This window comes from Amborella trichopoda, chromosome 6, assembly GCF_054954075.1.
Source record: "Amborella trichopoda isolate Santa Cruz 75 chromosome 6, AtrichopodaSantaCruz75HAP2 v2.0, whole genome shotgun sequence".
In the NCBI taxonomy this organism is placed as follows: domain Eukaryota; kingdom Viridiplantae; phylum Streptophyta; class Magnoliopsida; order Amborellales; family Amborellaceae; genus Amborella; species Amborella trichopoda.
In genome coordinates this window covers 47,262,536-47,283,189 of record NC_142341.1, presented here as the reverse complement: position 1 = coordinate 47,283,189, position 20,654 = coordinate 47,262,536, and the positions used below count along the sequence as shown (strand labels likewise).

The 20,654-nt window shown below is 37.6% G+C and overlaps 1 protein-coding gene across 4 annotated transcripts; it reads right to left on the bottom strand.

Annotated features, from left to right (window-relative positions):
* Positions 1 to 462: 462 nt before the first annotated feature.
* LOC18441979 (T-complex protein 1 subunit epsilon) lies at positions 463 to 20,135 on the bottom strand. 4 transcript variants are annotated; one of them, XM_020672084.2, is made up of 10 exons: positions 20,019 to 20,135; positions 19,646 to 19,849; positions 18,543 to 18,861; positions 13,984 to 14,332; positions 7,482 to 7,614; positions 7,330 to 7,382; positions 6,449 to 6,551; positions 3,908 to 4,074; positions 3,571 to 3,684; positions 463 to 756 (listed from the first exon to the last, which is right to left on the bottom strand). In XM_020672084.2, the coding sequence occupies exons 2-10, from the start codon at positions 19,842 to 19,844 to the stop codon at positions 586 to 588; spliced, it is 1,608 nt and encodes a 535-aa protein (XP_020527743.1). In that variant the 5' UTR covers positions 19,845 to 19,849; positions 20,019 to 20,135; the 3' UTR covers positions 463 to 585. The 4 variants fall into 4 exon arrangements, with proteins under 4 accessions (XP_020527743.1, XP_088724902.1, XP_006852265.2 ...); XM_088868776.1 differs by having other exon boundaries at positions 19,646 to 19,860; positions 20,023 to 20,135; XM_006852203.4 differs by having other exon boundaries at positions 20,023 to 20,135.
* Between the last annotated feature and the right edge of the window lie 519 nt (positions 20,136 to 20,654).

The following is a 20,654-nucleotide window of genomic DNA, read 5'->3' as shown; positions in this document are numbered from 1 at the left end:
TGGGTCCAGCGATTTCGGGTATGTTCAGGTCCAAGCCCAAATCCGAGTCCAGGTCCACCACCCCTAGATACCAGGCCCCGCCCCTTTCTCCCCCTCTTGAAATCCATATTTTCAATGGACTGGAGACCTAGAAACCATTCTAAACTCCTGTGAATTCACTTCTGCTCAAGAAAAATGGATTGGAGCTCCCGATTTAAGGCACATTGCAATGAATGGTCCAGATCGCATTTTAAGATGGATTTCAAAATAGAGCACTTTTAAGCCCTATTACTTTGCCTTTCTCGAAATTCTACAATTTTATATGCAAGTTTTTAGATATAACAGTCGTAAAACATCACATCGCTCTAATATGCATAACTTCATTACAAAACGGATTCATGCATGCTCCATGCTTCACTAATCGTAGCCGAAGAAATCAATGCCAGATAAATGGAACTTCAGTAAGACTTAACTATCCACTCATTAACTCAAACCTAATGCATAATATAACTCAGTTAAAAGTCAATGAGCAGGAGAAACCACTCAATCACAGAGCAGCGACTTGAATTTGACCACAATTTCAAAACCAAAATTCATGCCCAATAATCAGTAGTCGGCAGGGGAGATGACATCATCAATTTTGAGTATCATTTTCACAACCTGTGTAGCAAGCAATATTTGCTGCTGCTTTCCAATCAGAGTCTCAAACACATCTTGCTGAAGCATGTCGTTTGTTCCAATATCATTGCAATCTATCCCATAATGTGGGTTACCCTCCTGCACAATATTTTATCAATTTCTTCAGTCATGACCAATCTAACATTCGTAAGCTCTTACAGCAGTCTTTTTTTTATTTTTTGTCAAGTGTTCTAAAATAACAATATAATTTCCTAGGAGAAAATTTTAACCAAATTAGGATTACACCCAAAATTAGAGAATCATCCTCTTAAAAGTTTAAATTCGTTTAAACAAATGTCAAGAAAAATGTAAGAAAATAAGAAAGGCCAAGGCTGACTATTCTAACAAAGGGAAATTTATCAAGACACACCTATCTAAGAAAGGAACTAGGGAAACATACCAAAAATCCCATTGTGTTATCAAATTTTAAACATAGCCCTATAAATTTTGATTTTTTTTATCAAGCCTTGCTTTTTTAAAGTGACTATTGTATTGAGCTTAAATTTGGGGAGTTGAAACATATCACCATCTCATGTTTGTAAAATTACCAATAAATATTTTAACATATATAAAATAACCAAAATACCACTAAAGTTTTGAAATTTACAGGGGAATTTGGGTTACTTAATTATATTTTTTTATATGTTTAACAAGTGCCCAGGGCAATAAATGTGGATGCCCAAAAATTTGAGCTTAATCAGATCTATAAAAAACAAAAGAATTAAAATAGAATATTCACCATGACTTAAGTATAAAATAAAAAGTTGGGATAAAGATCAAACGCCCCTATGGCTAACTGTAGTCCCAGATAAAACCCCCACTACCACATGAAAAGCCCAACGATAAACTCAAATCATGAATACAGGGATGTTTGACCCCTTCTTACTTCTCTTCCCCATTGAAATCAAGGAATTTAGCCTTTCTTCTTCCTCTTTCTTCTTTACCATTGCCCCAATCATCCCAACCCTGAAAAAACTCTTTTACTCACCCAACAAACACAAAACAAAGGAGAGTTTTTTGATGAAAACCAAAGGTTTCTGGTGATTATTTTACGGTTCGAGACATTCCTAATCATCCACTAATGCACTAGATAAATGCTTTTCTTCCCTCTATGGCTATGGGTTACTTGTGTACCTTTGACAACAAGAAATAAGGCAGTGAAAGTTACAACCTCTTTGGGATAAACTACATCCTCTCAGTCTCTCTTTCTGGGTTTGAAACCCCTAGTCTCCAATCGAGAACAACCTCCAACTTCATCATCATCATCATCATCTAAGCAAATATCCCAATGATTTGGGGTCGGCTACATGAATCAGGTCCCCCCATTCTTCTCTAGCAAAGGTCATACCCTCAGTAAGATTGAAAGTCACCATATCTTTTCTTAATACATCTATCCATGCCCTTTTAGTCATTTTCTTTGCCCTTTTAGAGTCTTCCACTTAAACCAAATCTAGAACAACCTCCAACTTCTCGTCTAAATTTCAACGTCTTTGTTCCTTCAATGGCAGAAATTTTGATAAAGTAGCTGTGGAGACTAAGGCCAATAATTCAAGGCCACCCCCAGCCCATGGAAGCTCTGCACTGTAACTCAAGTTGAGAAATACAAATCCACAGTCCAAATTCACCACATTTGAGCAAGTGGCATCGTCTTCGCAAAGATTTACAGTCAAATGCCCAGAATGTTTGTCCTTCAAAGTGACAAAATGACATTGATATGGAATCATTCAAGGTCCCAGTTGCCTCTCTCTTATTGTCGACACAAAAACCAGTGAACATAATACCACATTAGAAACTCCAAAAATTTTGCCCAAACAAGTCAATTCCCCTGAATTTGTTGATAACTCCCAAAGTCATTAAGCAAAGACCTAAAAACATAAGGTCGCTGACTCTAGAGGCAGCTTTGACCAAATGGGGGAAGCAGAGAGAGTTTTCTGGTGAAAACCAAAGATTTCTGGCCACTCAGACACCAATCCGTTAGTTATCTTGGCTAGAAATCCATGTTCAGTGGGGGGCAAGATAGGGGGGTTTTTCAGAAGAAAAGAGAAAGAGGCAGGGGGGAGAAGAGATTCCACCTCACAGAGCAAAGGAGGAGAGTGAGAACAAGTTGAGCAGGACAGAAGGGTTCATGGGGCAAGAGAGAGAGCTTTCTTAGGGTTGGGACGATGGGATGGGGGCCAGAGAGAGAGCTTTCTTAGAGTTGGGACGATGGGATGGTTAATAAAAAGAAAAGAGCAAATTTTGCAATTTGGCCAAGAGGAAAAAGTAGAGCGGGGGTTAAACGTCCTATGTGACTTGGACCATTAGGCCTTTCAAGGACCCAAAGATTTATTTGGGACGAGAGTTTCGCAAGGGAGTCTAGGTCATTTTCCTTATAAAATATATGGGACTATTTTAAAATTTCAAAAATAAAAAGGGATTTTTCTATTAATTTCCCAAGGAAGTATTTAACATTCCACCTACTTCTTCTAATTTAATTTCAAAAATCCCCACCAAAATGCATTTGATCATGAGCTGGAATACTGAAAATGGGCTCAAGATTCATGAAAAGATGTGGCGAAGTTTTACATTGGCTGACCACCTAACCCAACCTTCCTCCTTTCTACAGGATTGGTACCACTAGCATGACCGTCTAGGGACCGGCCGTGGTAGAGTTTGAATAGTTGGAAATGGTTAAAATCTTAAATACTTGATAGGTGTATTCTGATCAACTTTCCTAAAAAAGGAATTTCCATTGAACTTCACAATATTTTTGTGAAATTTCAAAAGAGATGGGAGAATTAATTACCGTTTTCAACCAAAACCAATCAAACAGGTAAGGCACCTACAAATAAAACAGCACCCATGAACCATGTGTGCACGAGCACCCAAACATAAGGCTCACATAGAGGAAACACTTTGTCAATAGGGTCATACCTTGACTTGTTGAGACTTCACAGCAGTTAGAGTTTCAATGGGTTGGAGGCCACTGTTCTCTGCCAAAGCCATTGGGATTGAGTCCAAAGCATCCGCGAAAGCCCTAATCGCATACTGGGAGCACAAGGTAAGAAAAAAGAGATTCAGCTCAGGCGTATTTCTACTGTAGTTTTCGCATCGCCTTATTCTTTTCCTTTAGGTGGAAAATTTTGGTAGTGGTTAACGGGGATGGAGAAAACCAACAAGTATTGGTTCAACTAGATGTGCCGCCTTATCCATTTATATTTTTTGTTTTACTATTCACAGAAAACAAACATCAACAAGTCTTTTCACATACCTGCTCTACTCCAGGAATTCTATCAGCAGCTGCTTCCACAGCAATGGAGCAAGAGATTTCCGCTGATCCACCACCATAGACAATTGAATTATTGCGGATCAAATTCCTTGCAACACAAAGGGCATCATGGAGACTACGTTTTGTCTCCTCGATCATCATTTTATTGCCTGAACCATCAAAAAACATCAAATCAGAGACCAGACATAGTTGATATTTGGATATTTGGATATACACCTGGAGAAACAATGAAATATACTTGCATATCAACTAGGAAAAAGAGGCACATCACCCACCCATCCCCTCCACCCCATGAAAAACCAGTACCTAGTTGAAAATGTGAGATCAATATTTTTTCATGATAGTATTTAATGTCATAATCTTTCCCGTTCCTTCTCCCTCACCAATGAACAACCAGTCAAAAAGGAAGGAATAAATTTCTCAAAATCACTCATACAACTTACAAATGGCTTGTTAGACATAATGGAAAATATCACCAACCATATTGGCACGCATAAAATGTCTGAAACAGGCAACCAGAAGGTTTGAAGTCCCAGCTGGTCATGAATATACTCTAAATGCAATTTTCATTCTACGTTAAAAAGGCTTTATAATCAAGTAGAATTGGACATTGGAAAAGGTGGCAAGCAGGATAGCGGTGCCGTCATGCTTAAGATCAATTTATTTAGAGCTCCTGCATATTGGCACTCCTGGGAAGCATCTATCAGAATGAATTATTGTACGAGCAGAGAAATTAAAATGGGAAGCTCCTCCCTTTGCCAGTAAAATGACTTTGACAAAGCTATGCATGATGAATCAACCTTAACACCATCCTTACCGACTAACAGGATGCTACAGAAGCTCCAAAGAGATCTTTTATGACACTTAGGACAAACACCAAGCTGGTTGAATTTTTAGGAGCTTAGATTTTTCAAAAAAAAAAATTGACTCATCCTGCAATCAATTTAAAAAAAAAAATCTCAACTGACAAATGAATGACCCAGAGATGTTAAAGCAAAGCTCCACATCATATTTTGGGAAAGAAATTTTGAAACCATCAATATGTACAATATTGGCTCATGATCCTATGGAACACGATTCTTTATCTCAATACTTTTCCTTACCTCAGTCAAAGGCCAAATTAATATGGTGGTTTAAGGCACACCGTCAAGAAAACAATGGGGCTTCATGTCCCAAATAGCAGTTGTAGATGAATGATGATGAGAGATTGGAGAAGGCAATATTTTGTAGATATGTACAAGCAATGAGGTATGTGACGGTAGCTATTGCAAGATGGTGGCTAACAGAGATCATGATGACATCTTCCAAAAAGTAAGTACCAACATATTATCAGGGACGGTAGTAGCTCTGAGAGAATGGGTTTTCTGTATTCAAGGATGGCACAAGAATGAACATCAGGAGGTCTACTTCCCTGCGTTGGTAAAGAATCTCAAAGTACAAGTATGTGTCTCATGTGTCTCATATAATGATTAGTGGGAATCCAATGGAAGAATTAATAGAAAAGGCCATCAGGCGGTCCATTGGAGGAAGAGAAATAATTAGGTTATTCAGGACAAGGAATCCTCTTGGAAGTTTTTCATGAGAACCATGAAGAGAAGTGCTCCAGACAAGTTTAGAGAAAGGCCCCTTATGGTGTTCAGAATCTACTTTCCAGCCTACAAGAATAAGATACTGCTCTTAAAGTCATGGATCTCATCATCATCATCATCAGAGCCTTAAAATCATGGATCTAATATAGCTAAATTGTGCCCTCCGAGGTGGAAAAGAGGAATATGAACCATTTTTTCCAGTAAGAAAGGTGACAGGAATGCAAACCAGATTACACATTGGAAGCGGCAGATAGATAGGGTAAAACAGATGTAACTAAAACAGGTTGGGTTTACAGGATTTTATACCACATTAGCTTTATTCGACTTCCATGTAATTGATATTCTCGCTTAGTTAATTCGTATTAAGAAATCAAAATAAACAAATAAACATTTTAAACGCCTGAAATGAAATGAGACAAGTACAACATAACCAGTTAAGTTCCACATTCCTTGGATCAAGATAAAGCGTGATTATAAACTAGACGATTCCAACACAAATCATTCCACTTGGTCTCTAAAAGAGTAGAATTTGGACACCAAAAACCTTAAAAGCAACACAACATGGTCAAGATTGTCTATACAGCCGACAACAAGTGATAACTTTTCATTGTTTATTTTGTATAGGTATCTTTCCCTTTCACTGACAAACAAAGAACAATCTTTCTGACTACTTTTTTTTAAGGAAATGTTTCACTGTTTTCTGGCATACAAATTAAAATTACAGCTGCAGATTTAAAGAAGAAAACCCACGTTCAGGGATCCATCACTGCTAAAAATCTTGGCATGTTCCACACATCACAGAAACAGCAGTAGTAGCATTAAAATGTAAAGATAGCATCAGCAACATCTAAAAGCAACAACTATCCCTCCAGCAACATCTAGAAGCAACAATTATCCCTCCCAAGAAAAAGTTCATGACTTAAATGCAACTCACCGCCACGAATGAATATAGTTACTGCCCTTGAATTTGCACATTGCTCTATATACAGCATGCGGTCTTTGGTTGTTCCAAATGATTTTTCTCTAACTATACCCGCCTGAAAACATTCAGACATACTTAGCATAGTATTAATATTCAGTAAATAACAGCATGATACCATTAGTCTTGAACAATGTTTAGAAACTTGCCTCGGGCCTGCTGCTTGGCCCTGGCCCAAAGCGAGTTACTCGGACTAGCCCAAGTACAGGAATAGGGCCAAATGCCCTTAAAAATTTTAAAAATAGAGAAGAACAAAATAAAGGTAGTAAAAGTTGCATAAAACCAAAAGAAACCTTAAAAGGTCCAAATAAGCTTAAAAGTGCATAAAAAAATGGATTTACAAAGAATTGATGTATAGTTGGGCACATTCAACATAAAAAAAAAAAAAGAGAATAAAAAAAAGGGAAATACAAAAGTAGGGATTATGGCAAAAAAATAACAACAGAAACATCCAAATTATACATAAAATTTACACAACAATTCCTTTTTTTTTACTATTTTTGGATTTTAAAAAAAAAATGTAATCCAAGTTTTACATAGGCCACTTGGCTGAGTTCTGTAACAATGGTCTTGAAAAAGTAAACTGCCATAAAATCTGACCCTCATGTCTTATTCTCTACACTCCAATACACCAGCAATCGCTGAATTTTTACAAGAAAGAAATGCTACTACTAGATTTTTGGAGTCATTGGGGGCTATTGCATTCTAAACAAGATAATGATTTCATAAAAAGGTAAACCTTATAAATTATTTTAAAATAAAATAAAATAATTTCCATTATAAAGTGTCACATTTTAATAATCTCAAACATGGAAAACCTGTTGGCATCAATTTACCTTCCCTAGCTTTTCAGGAGTCAACTCTTGAAATCTTGGCACAATCCTTCCCCCTAGTAGATGGCCAAACCACAATAAATGGATCATGTTTGTGATGCTGATAACTTTATAATGCATGTATCTATAGGAAATGGTCTAGGTTTGATGCATACCTGTAGCAATTGCAATCAACTCTAACTCCACACCTCCAACCCATCGAACTGCAGGCAATCCCCGATTCATTAACAGATGGTTAGCTTCATCATCAAAACCCCATTGACAAATAACCAAGGTCGCACCTACATCCTGTACAATATTGAAACATAAGATATAAGAACATACCATTCCTCCATTTCAACAATAAACAACAATGCACTAACCATAATACAACAAAATTCCATGACCAAGACGCATTAGGGCATGTTTGGATTTACCAAACAGGTGCATTAGGACTAGCAGTAAGAGTGACTGAAAGCAAAACAAGCTTTTTTTGTTGTGAGGTTAAACAGATTAGAAGGCTTATTTGCAGTTCTTTTTTCCAACGAGCAGTGTTGGAAATGGACGTAAACAAATGCAGTGCACAAAAATTCCCACTAGTGTTAAAAAACTAGAATTAAATGCTTTTAGTGATGGAACCAAACAGGACCTTATTCTAAGAAGATAAAACTCTTCATGTTGACAGTATATATTGTTAAAATTACCAACAATTAATTTCTTAAAATTTTAACAGTATTTCACTGATTCAAAAAGGTGTGTACATGCATATTTCTAATGTACAGAAACAAGTTTATACAATAAAAGACTCAGCTAGTATATAAAAACTCTACACATGTCTAAGAAGTTAGGCCACAAAAGTTGTTATCATTAGGGTTTAGGAGTTCCCTCCCTGTGGAAGGGAGTTTCAAACTCATTTGGACTCCCTCCAAATACAGCTAAACACAGTCCATCTCATGTCACTAAGAAGATCAAAAATTGCATCAAACAAATTTTGGAGCTAACAAAGGCAAGGTTCTCTACCACTTGCCCAGGTTATTATTGTGGTAAAGTCCCCTTCAATAATTAATGCTCTTCCAGCGAGAATCAAGGTTTTCTGGGGCTGAATAGCCACGCTCAGGCCTCAACATCAAAGAGATACACTCCCGCCGTCAATTCAGGAAAATTGTTCGCATTGGATTCATCAAATGAAGGGTCCGCATCCTTACTGTCCCTTTTGTCCTTCGAAATCTCCACTGTTACTTTGGGTCAACATGCACTCCTGCAATTTGTCCCAATCCCTCGCTCGCCATACACCATTCCATGTGTTGGTGGATCAGCATTGACAAGGGACCTCCACCTTATGGACCCGACAGCTACCAAGCTGACTGTGTGTCTTGCTCATGTAAACAATTGGAATTTGAAATCAAGATTAAATTTCCATTGGAGGACAAGTTTGAATTTGAGTTTGATGCAGCCTGCAGACTTGAAAGATTATTACAAAATTTGCCTTTTCTTTCAGAGGTATTTCCCCGCTGACCTGGTGCCCTCTTACCCCCCACAATCTGTTAGAACAGCACATCAGTCTTCTCTTCTCCGTGGCAGCCACATCATCTCGCCTTCTTCCTTCGCAGTTTGGAACACGTCACCAGGTCTGATATGGTACTAGTCTCTCCGCCAGATTCTTCATTTGTTTTTTTGGTAAGCAGCGAAATGCATCCTCCATTCTCTGCTAGAGTTTCTTCCCTTCATGGGGCGATTTCTTCCTCCTCTTTGGTGCAGGACATAGTAGTTTTTTCTTTTGTTCCACTATGACCTTCTGCCATTACAGAAAGGCTCGACTGAGACATCCATGGAAGCAAAGCCAGTATCCCTCCTTATCTCCAATGGCAGGATGCGAGTACTCACTTAGCTTCCATTTCTGAACTGAAGATAAACAGATAACCCTCCGTAATTTTTTGTACATTACTAGGTCCTTGTTTTCCATACTCTTGTGACCAATTCCTCCAGCCCATGGAGTTTTGCGGTGCCTGGACAAAATCTTACCAGGAGAATGAAACCTCTTTCCCTTACCACTTGGACCCCAACTTTGCTATCAAAATTGCATTCATCTTCCACCTTGGAGAAGAACTCAGCAGAGCTCCAGAGTAGACACCGTCAAGCTCGTTCTCTCCGGCAGTGTTTCAAAAGCGGACTGCCTAGTGCCAGGGCGGGCCTCCTAGGCGCCAGAAAAAGGCAGAAATCCCTGGGCGCCCGCCTAGGCACCCAAGAAACCGCCTAGGCGGCCGCCCACCGCCCAGACTTGAGAGGCCGCCCAGGGACTGCGCCTCTCTCAGAGGCTGAAAACACTTTCGGTAGGGGCATTTTTTGTTTTTTTTTATACCAAGAGGCCAAATTGTTGTTTTTAGGTTTATTTGTAACCTAAAACATATTAGAGATCATTTTTTAGAGAGAAAAACCCCAAGAAACTGATTTTTGGTGATTTCTTTAGAATCGAGGGGTTTCTCAAAGTTATGAGAAATTGATCAAACATCACCATTGATATTACTTTTGATGTTTTATAAATCTATTGGAGAGTTTTTTAGAAGATTTTGAGTCCTTAGGAGCATCTTTGAGGTGGAAGTTTGGAGAGCGAGCTATCAAAATAAGTGATTTTTTTTATTGCTTGTATAAGTTGTATTATTTTAAGATGTCTCCTTCAATATCTATCTAATAGAGTGGTGATCCCGGTTGGACATATGGCTACAACCCATATCCTAATGATAAAAATTGCATAAGACGCAAGTTTTGTGAAAAAGATTCAAGAGGGGGTATAAACCGATTCAAGAAACATATTGTCGGTATCAGGGAACCCCATGTAAAAAGACTTCTGATGCTCTTAAAGAGGAATAACCAATTTTTTGAATAAGGTAAAAATGAAGAAAGATGAAAATTTTGCCTCCATAGCAGATATTAGGTATGGGGTTCGAGTCAGTTATGATGATGATGCTAGTGATGAGGATAGGGAGGGATGTCGAGATGTAGAATAATCCATTATTAGGGGGAAGGGAAAGGAAGTTGTAATGGCTTCTTGTTCTAAGAGTAAGAAGCCTCGAGTTAGAGGCCCTATGGATAGTTTTTTGCCCCGGTCTGACTCTGAGGTTGCAGTAGAGAAACAAAGAAGTAAGCCACCATTGAAAATAGAATGAAGAAGGAAGAGAGAGATAGAGTGTTGCTTTTAATATTGCTATATAATTTTATGAGGTGAGCATGCCTTTCAATACCGCTCGTCTAAGCAGCTTTTATGCCTTAGAAGAGGTAATTGCCAATTCAGGCCTGGGATGAAACCCCCAACCCCATATGAGCTTTCAACGCCTCTTTTGAAAAAAACGGTGAATGCTACGAAGGATGTTGTAGAAGTTAAGAAGGATGCATGGGCTCAGTATGGAGTTTATATTATGACTGATGCTTGGACTGATACGCAAAGAAGAACTCCGATGAATTTGCTTGTGAATTGTCCTTTAAAGGCTGTTTTTTTTTTCTATTGATGCATCTGATTATATCCATGATGCCCATTACATAAGGGAATCAAGGAGGTTGGGGAGCATCTTGTTTTACAGGTTGTCACAAACAATGCTGCTCCTAATGTTGTTGCTGCTAATTTGATGTGCATAGCTTATCCTAGAATCTTTTGGACACCATGTGCAGCACATTGTATAGACCTCATGCTTGAGGCTCTTGACGGTCCGAGATATCAGGTGAAGTGAAGGTAAAGTAGTTACGAATTTTATTTATAGCCATAATCTCACCCTCAGCATGATGCGTAGATTTACAACGAAGAAAGAGATAATGAGGCATGGGGTTACGAGATTTGCGACCTAGTACTTATGCCTAGATAACATACATTCAAGGAGAGTGCAATTGAGCCAGATCCGCAAATGTTTACCTCGGATGATTGGAAAGCATACAAGTGGTACAAGGATTAGGTTGGGAAGAAGGTGAGAGATATTATCCTTTCTAAAGCTTTTTGGCGAGGAGTGAAGGGTGCTTTTATGGTATTTTTTCCTCTTGTCAAAGTCCGCATAGTTGATAGTGACAAAGCTTATATGGGCTACATATATTTGAGGCTATGGACAAATGCAAGAGAGAGATAGCCCAAAATTTAGATGATGATGAGAACTGCTATAAGTCTGTTTAGGAGATTATTGATGAGAAGTGCGATAGGTAGTTACATCGGCTATTGCATGTAGCTGATTATTATTTGAACCCAGCTTTTTTTATGTTGATAAGGATATACACACAAATGGCACAATTATGACTAGATTTAATGAGTGTGTAGATGTACTAGTCCTTGATCCAGATATTTAGGATATTATGTGTTGATGAGTTGATAAATTACAAGTGCTCATTAAAATCTTTTGAGAGTCCAATGGCAATGAGGCAAAGGACCAAAATTGATCCATGTAATAATATTCTTGAGTTCCTCAAGTTCAAGTAATCAAGTTTCATTTCTATAATTCTATTATATATTTATGATTTTATTTTATATCTTTGCAGCCAATTGGTGGAGCCAACATGGGTGTAGTTCTCCAAATTTACAAAAGTTGACCATTCGGATCTTAAACCTTACAACTTCCTCGTCCGGTTGTGAGCGCAATAGGAGTACATTTGAAGGACTAAGGGTAATTTGTATAATTGTATTAATAATTTAGTAGTTATTAGTTTTGATTCATTGATTGTTTTGTAGTATTATTATTATGTATTTAATAATGTTAATTATTTAATATTTATATTAATTAGATTCATTTGATTTTGTTAGATTCATACAAAGAAAATGAACAAGTTTGAATCAAAAAGGCTCAATGACCTAGTCTATGTCAAGTATAATTGATTCTTGAAGGACAGGTTCACTAACAGAAATAAGAGAGACCCCTAAGATCAAAAAATATGGACAATGCCATGGAGTGGTTGGTTGATGATGATGAGCTCGAGGGGCATGAAGGATTGACATGGGACAAGATCATGGATGCTTTAGGGACATCAGCCGACCCTCCTAGGGCCACTAGATCTTCTGCACAGAGGATGAAGGTGGAGGAAGAGGAGGAAAAACAGGCAGATTCAGAAGAGACGGAGGAGGACGACCAATATGTCGAGGAGGGTGACGACTCCCATGCATATGATACAAATGCAGCTGACATTACTTTTTCTGATGATGAATGATGATTAAACTTTGAACAATGATTGGAGATTTATTTTGACTCTTCAAGTATTATTTTCATTTTTGCTTTCTTCATCTTGGTTGTGTATTGTGGATAGTGGATTTGTAGTTCCACTGGTTTGGTATTTGCCTATTTGGTAACTTTGGTTTGGTAATTTGGTTGGTAAATTTGAAGTTTTAATTGGATATGGACCAACTCATGATTATGCTTATGCTTATGGAGTGTGTGCTAATGTGTACTATACTTTTGAATTTTGATGTGCCCTAAATAACTAATTCTTATATTTTATACAATATACAATTATATTTATACTGTTAGAGACTATAGAGTCCTTTTTTGTTTCAACTAGGCCGCCCAAGTTTTGGGCACCCGCCTGGGTGCCCACCTAGGACCTGCCTAGAGCTTTCTAATACACTGCGCTCCAGTGATTAGGGACTCATCATTTTTGTTTACTAGTTCACCGATGCCAATGTTGTTTCATCTTGGCTTGTGTATTAGTGGTGGTCTTCGAGGATATGAAAACACTAAACTTGCTCTCTTGTGTGGCGGTCGTCTGTCTTACAGTCAACTCTTCTCTCCTCTTCCTCAAGCCATTCTTCCTATTGGTTCCTATCTTGTTAAGGTGAATTAGAACAACCACAAATTCCCCATACTACTCTAAATTTCATATTAAAACCTTTGGACCATTTCTTTCCCACAAGGATTTTGCCTCAATTAGCTGACAAGAAAGGTACGAAGAAGATAACACGCAGCATTAGCAGTCAAACACATCCGGTTCAACTGAAGATGCTAAAGAGGCTGGCGGAACGACCCAAAATGTTTTGGGCGCTTTCCTCTTCGAGCCATATTGCAACCAAATGTTGTCAACCTACCAATTATTTAACAGGATTGTCTACAAAGGGACCATTTATCTTTTGTACATGGAGGTCACAATCATTCCCACTCATTAGATGTCATTAGATGGCTTGGGTGAGTCACGAAGTCCAAGAATTTTTTCTTTTGGAACTTTGTGTGACACTCTTACAACCACCCATTTTGAAATTTAAGGGACAAGAATGATTGTGACCCCCCATGCATAAAAGATAAATGGTCTCTTTGTAGACAATCCCTTATTTAATTTAAGGACTTAACTTTTTTGGATTCAAACATTTTTTATATAAGTGAGTATATATTATAAAAACTAACACAATATTTTGATTAGGACCATATGGATTCGGAAGTTCATGACCAAAGCTAGAGAAACTAACACCTCAAGTGAGGAGCAGTAACATGATTTATGGGATAACTTCCAACTGAAATTCAACAAATACGAGCGACATCACTTTGATAAAATCAAAGAAAATTTATTAGAATACAGTGCAAATATGCTTAAAACATTTCAAGAAGGGCTCCCGCCCCTAGATGTTGTCAGTAAAGATAAAAAGTCAACTTCAAAATAACCAAGAAAGGAAAATATATAGCAACAGAAAGTAGCTCTCTCATGGATCTAGTAAGAGCAACTTACTTTGCATCTTTGAACCATGTCATCAAAATACTGTTGTTCTTGTTTGCGTAGTGTCTGGAATTTTTCAACTGTGTCAATGTCCACCTTATGCTTTGTCTTGGGCTTTGGGGGTTCAAACGGGCAAGTCAAAATGGCAATTTTAGCATTTTCAATACGCTTAGGCATCTGTGGATGGCTCATGTCCTTGTCGACAGTGATACCATAAACTAGCTCAGTGTCCTCTAACTTTCCGCCCACTTTTCCCTCAACTTTAATTAAATCCAAATTGACATCCTTTCTATCCAAATCTGCTACAGCAAGCACTGCTTTAACAGCAATCTCAGCTAAACTCCGCTTGCATCGATTAACACTGCAACCACAGCCCAAATTTCATAATTCAGAATGACCTAGATTTTTAAGTACAATGAGAGTAGAAACTGAACCATAAATTCACCCAAAAAAAAAAGATTCAGAATTCCAAAACAAGAAGCACAAAAATTTAAAGCATGATGATAAACAACATGCACAAAAACTGAAGCTTAAACTTATCAACTAGTTGAGATTGATAGCATGATAATAAACCAAAAAAAAATATCCAAAGAAGGCATTAGAAGTTTATCACATTGCTCAACATATTAATATAACCATATTTAGATATGGGTGCAGTTTGTATAGAACCTAGAATCTAAACAATCAAATTAGAGCCTACCTCCAAATAGCGTCAAGAAATGTGGTTTCAATATTGGAAATCTTTGTGATAGCATTGAAATATATTTTCATATCTATTTATGAAGTTCAAAGCTTCAAAAATAGTGTAGATCGACATATCTATGATATCTTGAAAATTGACAGTCCAAAAATGCGTTACAAAATACACTATTTTCAAAACTCACTTTTTTCTCATGTCCATGCATCTTGAAGTCGAGATGATCAATTTGAAGATATTTGGGCATCGAAACAACATCTTCTAATGAAATTTTTGAGGTAGGCTCAAATTTGATTGTTTAGAGCCTCGGCTCTATATAAACTTTTCCCTTTAGATATTGCCACTACTGGCAATGAAGTATAACTTAGCAACATAACCAAATGTTCAAAGCATACATTTTCTCTGCTACCTGAACTAATAGAAACAACCAAGTATCAATTTCTCCCACATGTCGAATATTAGCAGTCTTCAAACCCTCAGACTCACCACAGACACACCGCCAGTGTCCCACCATACATTTTTATTTATAGTCATGCCCCACCGTCAGTCCTTGAAAGATCTAAATGTTGGGCAATCCAACTACCACTATTTAAAGCACACTTTGCAGTGTGACATGAAAAACAACAAAATGAATGAAGAAAATGAAACTCAGAAAATTTGAGGCTTAAAAAGGGATAAGGTAGACATCCATCAACAATGCTCTACAGTCATTATCACGAATATTCATAGCTTGCTCTATTCATAGCTTGCTCTTTTGCTTGCTTATGTTCAAGTCAACCCCCAGTCAATGTGATACGAAGTTAACCTGGCTACTACATGAATCTTTATCAGCTGAAGTATATCCCATCTAGGATGTCAATGTTTAGATCCTCGTAACAATTATATCTTACCTCATGGCATGTTACACTTGCCGAAAAAAGCAGATGCTTGATGTAACATCACCAGTACCATCCAGCTTGATAATTAATGGGCGATCCAGATCAGCAGGTATGTGTTTACTTTACAGTGTCACTTACCCTCACTTTATTGAGAAACTTATCGGGGATAGGGTCTAGTAAATTGTCTGGGCTATAACCAAAACAACCCTTAAGTCAATGATGAGATCAAGAATGACACAAGACGATTGGGAAGATGACCAAAAGTCATGTCTCTATTGAAATTACAATACAGTAACTGCCTAGGACTTCCGACAACTACATTCTAGTTGGTATGAAACATATAATAGGGAGAAAACCACAGGAAGATTGGATTTAAGATTAATAGCCAAGCAACATAAAATGATATAGCTTTGACTTATAGGAGGCTTCCATCCATGAGGTAAAAACTTAAAATTGCCACATTTCTATCCATTCTTTCTTTTTCTTGAATGAAGTATTATTCGCTCACAAAAATCAGGACAGGAATATGTGTGGGAAGAGAACTACCAGTAGATTTCCAAACATATTGAGACACAAGGGAAACAAGCAAAGATTGTTTGGTTTCTTATTAAGCTCTGCTCCTTTCCTCCAAAAGTGCTTGTATTAGCTGTTCTTCTTTCAGAGAAGTCCAAATTACTATATAAGGATCCGTGACAAACCAACAGTGGAGCAAGTCTCTAGATAAACGACTTAGAAAACAATAAGGTTAACATGTGGTTGATTGGAAGTAGATGTATATCTTGAAGTTCAGGTCAAGGCTCTAGATAAAAGACTTAGAGAACAATAATAAGTTAACATGCGGTTGGTTGCAAGTAGATGTATATTTTAAAGTTCAGGCCAGACCCGATACTTCAATTAAGAAATATGAAGGTATTATCAGAAACAGGAAACTGACAATGGCGTCGAGTGATCCAGATATGCAGTTTTTAACCCACTGGTTGCACAATCTTTACTGCTTACTCAGATATACCATGGGGATCATTCAGATACCTTTGCTCCAACACAAAAAAAACAAAGAAACAACAAAGGGAGAGGAAATCCATTAGGTCTCACTATCAAGATTTGGCCATCATACAAACTGGATGTTAAAAAGGCAATTCATGCCCAATGGCTTACATCCATACAAAAGGAGGCCTATATTTACTACAACTAGGTTTCCAAGAAAATTGAGGAAGAAAAAAAGAAGGAAATCAATAATCTATGGAATAAAGCAGTCAAGGGAGAGAGAAAGAAATAGAAAGAGAGAGAGAGGTTCTAATAATAGTTTGGGCATTGTTCTTTAGCAGAATAATGATAAAGTTTTTGGAAGAGCACATGATTGCACTGTTTGAGGACCCAAAACCGAAGCTGAACTCGGTTCATCATCGGTTGACCTAGGATTGGCAGGTTGAACCGGCCCTTCCAGTAAACAATGATTTTGAAATGAGAAAATCATCAACGATCAAAATTGGGGAACACAGTTAATAGCGGATGGTGACTCTCTAAACACTATCTCATAGGCATCTGCATCCTCCCCCAACCCGTGGACTCTTGACGCCATTTTTGCTAAGATTGTCCATCTTTGTAGCTCCCTCCAAATCTCTTGGAGACACACAGATGCAGATGCGTTAGCCAAGGAGGGTGCTAGCCTCAACCTCTCTTGATGACTAAGGAAATTCAGTTTCTCACCCCTTTTGGGGTCTTATTCGGGCCTTTTGGTGTTGTTTAGCTTTCCTGAACCCTTAGGGGTTCTGTTTTAGGCACCCTAGAAGGGGGAACGCCTGTTTTTGTATCTACCAATACTTTGTACTTCCTTAATTTATTAATACAATAGTCAATTTACTCAAAAAAAAGAAAATGAGAAAATCATCAATTAGAAGAAAGAGTTTGGAGTTGAAGTCACAATAACATATATCATACGTAAAAATATGAACATAATAAAATAAAAACAGCCAAAAGGAAAATGATCTTTTACATGAAAGATGAAACTAGAACACAAAGAAGATTGTCCTCTATTGGTAGAATCAAATAGCAAGCCTGCCTATATATGCACATGACATTACGAGTTCCTTCTCTTTGTAGTGTAGATTTTATCTTTCCTGTTTGTGGAGTGGCCAAACCAGCCTGCTAAAAAGTCCTCAAGCGTAGATTCCAATAAAAGAGCCATGTCGAACTTCGAACCGTCAATACCAATCAACAGAGTTTTTTAAATCACTGGTACGCATCAGAAATAGCCAATCCAGAAAGGGTATTGTTGGAGACTATACCGGTTCCTAGGTGGAATCAGTGATTTTATACTATGCATAATATAACATGTGCATTGTTATTCAAACTACTTGAATGGCCTTTTTGGCTAGCATTTACCGCTATTGGGCCATTTGAGCCCCTTCAAACGCACTCCATTGTATTTCATGTGTAGCCTTGTCTCTTTCCTAGGAGAATAACAGCCCTTTCTTTAAGGAGTTCAAAAAATGAATATATGCCCATCCGGTGGTTCCCTTTCTTTAAAGAGTTCAAAAAATGAAATATATGCCCATGCGGTGGTTCTTTAAGGAGTTAAAAAAATGAAATATATGCCCATGCAGTGGTTCGATCCACAGACCACGTGTACAGCGCCATACCATCTAACCAAGAATCCATGTGATGCTTGTTGTAAAAAATGCCTACTTTACATCCTATCTATTATAATATTTTTTTTAATTTGTTTAAAACTTTTGCCAGATCGCTGATCGAGCCGACTTGAACCGCAGTTGGTGGGTGGACAATCCACCCACTGAACCAGGTTTTTAAACACTGCCAACCAAAACAAAAAACAAACCTCCTACGGTACCATCAACATATCAAATATTTTATTTTTTTATTTCTTTTTGATGAATGACCTATTTAGGACAACAAAGAAAATATTATGGGGAATAAAAGCAGAAAAGTACAACATTCATTTAGAGAGAAATCACAAATTTGAGAGGAAGTACACTCACATCTTAGAAGACAAAGTGGTCATGCAAGTCTGAACCAGTGACTCAATGTTCGTCAAACTAAACTCAAACGTCTTCGAGATTTTCTCAAGATGGTCCACAGCCATTCTGGAAGCCATCTCATAGCCCTCTGCGATTCTAATGGGATGGATACCACATTCTAATAGTCTCTCTGCCTGCTCGAGAAGTGCACCAGCCATAACAACAACACCAGTGGTACCATCACCAATCTCATAATCCTGGCTTCGTGATAACTCTACCATCAGCTTTGCAATTTGATTGTCAACATCCATTTGCTCCAAGATAGTAGCCCCATCATTTGCTGCAACAATACAACACAGATGGTCAAGACATTGAAATTTCATCTGGCATGAAATTTAGCAATCACGGAAACCAAAATTGAACTAAATTTGGATCACACTGTAAAACAGTATAAAAGTTCAAGTTCTCAAGAAAATAGAGGTTTTAGGCTTAAAAGTTTCTCAAAACACTGCCAATGCAAAAACATCGACATCCTGCTTAAAATGCCAAACCAAAGCACCTGGTATCATACCATAATCTCAAAACAACTTTTATAAACCCACAAGTAAAATATGCAGACAAATCCAAATAGAAAACCTCTATGGCAAGCAAAATTCAATGAAACACGCACCATCATATGCATACAAAAACAGTAGGAGAAAACCCAGATCACATACAATGCAAGATTTATTAAGCACATGTAGAAAAGGAGCTCGGAACTCACTTAGCATTGATACAGGGGCAAACCGTGACAGAAATCACAACTCAGTGATCACAAAAGGGAAAATCCTAATCATACTAAAAAACATTTGGAAAGAAAATACTTTAAGAACGATCAGAAATCACTCGACATAACGCATAAATCTTAACTTTATATTATCAAATGCAAAATGCAAGAGATAACCTTCAAAAGTGATGATATCTAACTGATTATGACTAAGAAAAACATAAATACAAATCAAAAACATAGCAACTGAAGTGGAGAAGGAAACTGACGATGATTGACTGTGAAAATAAGCCACAAATCTAAGGAACGCAGAACATTTGATGATAAAAAAGAATGAAAAATCAATATTTGGGCTTACTGATGGTGACTTCGCCATCAGGGCTCTGGAGCATCTTGTCCATGCCCTTAGGCCCAAGAGAAGTCCTCAGAATCCGAGCAACTGCTTTTCCAGCCGAAATGTTGGCCTTTTGCGCATCGAGGCCCCTCAGCCTGTTCATCTGCTCCTGCTCCTTGAGGATGATGAAGGGCCTTCCATATTCATCGAAGGCAAGCGCCATGCTTACTGTCAAATCAATGAAAGAGAGACAACTTCATCAAATATTTCAGTATGAAAGTAAAGCGAAATGAAGTGACAGAGATAGAGATAGAGAGAGAGGATCTGATTTGCAGGGAAAGCCTGAAAGAATAATAATAAGAAGAAGAAGAACGAGAGAGGGAAATGAAACTTTTACATACGGAGCGAGAACGTGCTGAAAAATGGACTTTTTAGAGAGAGAGAGATTAAGACCGTGCCTGAAGAGTTAAAGAGTAGAGAGAAGAAGAAGAGCAAGACGAAGTTTTGAACATTTGAAGCCCTAGATTTGTGCTTTGCATTATAGGCAGAGCTCCCGCCTGCAAAAGCTTCCTTTTTGGAAATGACGAAATTGTCCCGAACAACTCTTCTCGAAAGGACTAGGAGGACACATCTCATCTTAGCAGCGAGCGCACCGGTTTGAAATTGCGGCCTCTTTAACGCTCTGTCCCGAGTATTTTTAAAGTATAATTAAATAAAGGAAAAGTTTATATATAGCAGAGGCTCTAACCAATCAAATAAGAGCTTACCTCAAAAATTTTATTAAAAAATGTTATTTTGATTTTCAAATATCCTCAAATTGATCATCTCAACATCAAAACGCATAGACATCAGGAAAAAATAGATTTCACGTTGTGGAAATAGATTATTTTGTAATGCATTTTTTGACCATCAATTTTCAAGATTTTCAAGTTCTCATAGATCTATCGATCTATACTATTTTTTAAGCTTTAAACTTTATAAGTAAAAATGAAATATATTTTAATACTATTACAAAGATTTTCAATATTGAAAC